A 4,288-nucleotide genomic window follows, 5' to 3' on the forward strand; every position below is an offset into this window, starting at 1 on the left:
GGGAGAGAGAGATGGGGATGGAGAGAGATGGTGAGAGAGAGAGATGGGGAGAGAGAGAGAGAGAGAGAGAGTGATGGGGAGGGAGAGAGATGGGGAGAGAGAGAGAGATGGGGAGGGACAGAGATGGGGAGGGAGGGAGAGAGATGGGGAGGGAGAGAGAGAGATGGTGAGAGAGAGAGAGATGGGGAGGGAGAGAGATGGGAAAGGGGAGCTTTCAGAAAGATGTAAGATTAAAGTGTGTTGTTATTTAGTGATTAAAAAGCATGATGGTCATGTTCATCTTTTCTTCTTTCTATCTCTCCACACCCCTTAACCAAGCCCTCAGTACCCTACACACCCCCATGCCAAGCCCTAACCCTAACCCTAACCCTAACCCTAACCCTAACCAAACCCTAACCCTCCCTACACCCCTATACCAAGCCCTAACCCTCCACCCTAACCCCCCTAACCCTACCAAGCCCTAGTACCCTACCCTACCTAACCCCTATACCAAGCCCTCAGTAACCCTAACCCACCCCCATGCCAAGCCCTCAGTACCCTCCACACCCCTATACCAAGCCCTCAGTACCCTCCACACCCCCTATGCCAAGTCCTCAGTACCCTCCACACCCCCATGCCAAGCCCTCAGTACCCTCCACACCCCTATGCCAAGCCCTCAGTACCCTCCACACCCCTATACCAAGCCCTCAGTACCCTCCACACCCCTATACCAAGCCCTCAGTACCCTCCACACCCCCATGCCAAGCCCTCAGTACCCTCCACACCCCTATACCAAGCCCTCAGTACCCTCACACCCCCATGCCAAGCCCTCAGTACCCTCCACACCCCATGCCAAGCCCTCAGTACCCTCCACACCACCATGCCAAGCCCTCAGTACCCTCCACACCCCTATATCAAGCCCTCAGTACCCTCCACACCACCATGCCAAGCCCTCAGTACCCTCCACACCCCTATGCCAAGCCCTCAGTACCCTCCACACCCCTATACCAAGCCCTCAGTACCCTACACACCCCTATACCAAGCCCTCAGTACCCTCCACACCACCATGCCAAGCCCTCAGTACCCTCCACACCCCTATACCAAGCCCTCAGTACCCTACACACCCCTATACCAAGCCCTCAGTACCCTCCACACCCCTATGCCAAGCCCTCAGTACCCTACACACCCCTATACCAAGCCCTCAGTACCCTCCACACCCCCATGCCAAGCCCTCAGTACCCTCCACACCCCTATACCAAGTCCTCAGTACCCTACACACCCCTATGCCAAGCCCTCAGTACCCTCCACACCCCTATACCAAGTCCTCAGTACCCTCAACACCCCTATGCCAAGTCCTCAGTACCCTACACACCCCTATACCAAGCCCTCAGTACCCTCCACACCCCCATGCCAAGCCCTCAGTACCCTCCACACCCCTATGCCAAGCCCTCAGTACCCTCCACACCCCTATACCAAGCCCTCAGTACCCTACACACCCCTATACCAAGCCCTCAGTACCCTACACACCCCTATACCAAGCCCTCAGTACCCTAACACCCCTATACCAAGCCCTCAGTACCCTACACACCCCTATACCAAGCCCTCAGTACCCTCCACACCCCATACCAAGCCCTCAGTACCCTCCACACCCCTATACCAAGCCCTCATTACCCTCCACACCCCTATACCAAGTCCTCAGTACCCTCCACACCCCTATACCAAGCCCTCAGTACCCTCCACACCCCTATATCAAGTCCTCAATACCCTCCACACCCCTATGCCAAGCCCTCAGTACCCTCCACAGCCCTATACCAAGCACTCAGTACCCTCCACACCCCTATACCAAGCCCTCAGTACCCTCCACACCACCATGCCAAGCCCTCAGTACCCTCCACACCCCTATGCCAAGCCCTCAGTACCCTCCCCACCCCTATACCAAGTCCTCAGTACCCTCCACACTATGCCAAGCCCTCAGTACCCTACACACCCCTATACCAAGTCCTCAGTACCCTCCACACCCCTATGCCAAGCCCTCAGTACCCTCCACACCCCTATACCAAGCCCTCAGTACCCTCCACACCCCTTAACCAAGCCCTCAGTACCCTCCACACCACCATGCCAAGCCCTCAGTACCCTCCAGAACTGCACTGCCAAGCCCTCAGTACCCTCCAGACCTGCAATGCCAAGCTCCTCAGTGCCCCCCCACCCCCAACAGTGCAGAGAGGGGAGGCTGACTCTCTCCCTAGAAAAGTGTTGACTTGCACAAAGATGGAGAGGCAGGTTGGAGGCCATGATGTTACCTGGTCCATCATATTGTCCATCTGCTCTCAAGCCCTGTGGTATGTGGGCACCAAGAGGCAGTGTTATTGGAGGTGTTTCTGAGTTTTATAGGCAGATTGACCAAGAGGTAGTGTTATTGGAGGTGTTTCTGAGTTTTATAGGCAGATTGACCAAGATTGACCTCTCTCTCTCTCTCTCTCTCTCTCACTGTCTGCTCAAGCCTCTCAGTACTCTCTCCAGAACTGCACTGCCTCTCCTCTCTCTCTCTACTCCTCTCTCTCCTGTCAATCTCTCTGTCTCTCTCTGTCCCTCCGCCTCTCAGTTCAAATGGATTGACAGCAAGTCAATGTCTGTGAGGCAGGAGAGAGGCGATGATCCTGAAGAGGTGTAACATGGTGTGTGTGTTGCAGAAAGCTGAAGAGGATGCAAGCCAGAAATAAGTCTGTCTGTTGTGGCCTTGATCCTGTCTGTTGGGGCCTGTCTGGATCCTATCTGTCCATCTGGATCCTGTCTGCTGGGGCCTATCTACTATAGAACACTGTCTACTATAGAACACTGTCAAGAGAACACTGTCTACTATAGAACACTGTCTATTATAGAACACTGTCTACTATAGAACACTATCTACTATAGGATTGACCAAGAGGTACTGTCTACTTGGAACACTGTCTACTATAGAACACTGTCTACTATAGAACACTGTCTACTATAGAACACTGTCTATTATAGAACACTATCTACTATAGAACACTGTCTACTATAGAACACTATCTACTATAGAACACTGTCTACTATAGAACACTGTCTACTATAGAACACTGTCTACTATAGAACACTATCTACTATAGAACACTGTCTACTATAGAACACTGTCTACTATAGAACACTCTACTATAGAACACTGTCTATTATAGAACACTATCTACTATAGAACACTGTCTACTATAGAACACTATCTACTATAGAACACTGTCTACTATAGAACACTGTCTACTATAGAACACTGTCTACTATAGAACACTGTCTATTATAGAACACTATCTACTATAGAACACTGTCTACTATAGAACACTATCTACTATAGAACACTGTCTACTATAGAACACTGTCTACTATAGAACACTGTCTACTATAGAACACTGTCTACTATAGAACACTATCTACTATAGAACACTGTCTACTATAGAACACTGTCTACTATAGAACACTGTCTACTATAGAACACTATCTACTATAGAACACTATCTACTCTAGAACACTGTCTACTATAGAACACTATCTACTATAGAACACTGTCTACTATAGAACACTATCTACTATAGAACACTATCTACTATAGAACACTGTCTACTATAGAACACTATCTACTATAGAACACTATCTACTATAGAACACTATCTACTATAGAACACTGTCTACTATAGAACACTGTCTACTATAGAACACTGTCTACTATAGAACACTGTCTATTATAGAACACTATCTACTATAGAACACTGTCTACTATAGAACACTATCTACTATAGAACACTGTCTACTATAGAACACTGTCTACTATAGAACACTGTCTACTATAGAACACTATCTACTATAGAACACTGTCTACTATAGAACACTGTCTACTATAGAACACTGTCTATTATAGAACACTATCTACTATAGAACACTGTCTACTATAGAACACTATCTACTATAGAACACTGTCTACTATAGAACACTGTCTACTATAGAACACTGTCTACTATAGAACACTGTCTACTATAGAACACTATCTACTATAGAACACTGTCTACTATAGAACACTATCTACTATAGAACACTGTCTACTATAGAACACTGTCTACTATAGAACACTGTCTACTATAGAACACTATCTACTATAGAACACTATCTACTATAGAACACTGTCTACTATAGAACACTATCTACTATAGAACACTGTCTACTATAGAACACTATCTACTATAGAACACTGTCTACTATAGAACACTATCTACTATAGAACACTATCTACTATAGAACACTGTCT

The 4,288-nt window shown here is 47.7% G+C and overlaps 1 protein-coding gene across 1 annotated transcript; it reads left to right on the forward strand.

Moving 5' to 3' along the window:
- The first annotated feature begins 613 nt into the window (after window positions 1–613).
- On the forward strand, window positions 614–2,236 carry LOC124012292 (adhesive plaque matrix protein-like). Its single transcript, XM_046325755.1, has one exon. It carries the CDS (start codon window positions 614–616, stop codon window positions 2,234–2,236), a length of 1,623 nt encoding a protein of 540 aa, XP_046181711.1.
- The last annotated feature ends 2,052 nt before the right edge of the window (window positions 2,237–4,288 follow it).

The sequence above is a fragment of the Oncorhynchus gorbuscha genome, linkage group LG24, assembly GCF_021184085.1.
Source record: "Oncorhynchus gorbuscha isolate QuinsamMale2020 ecotype Even-year linkage group LG24, OgorEven_v1.0, whole genome shotgun sequence".
Taxonomy (NCBI): Eukaryota; Metazoa; Chordata; class Actinopteri; order Salmoniformes; family Salmonidae; genus Oncorhynchus; species Oncorhynchus gorbuscha.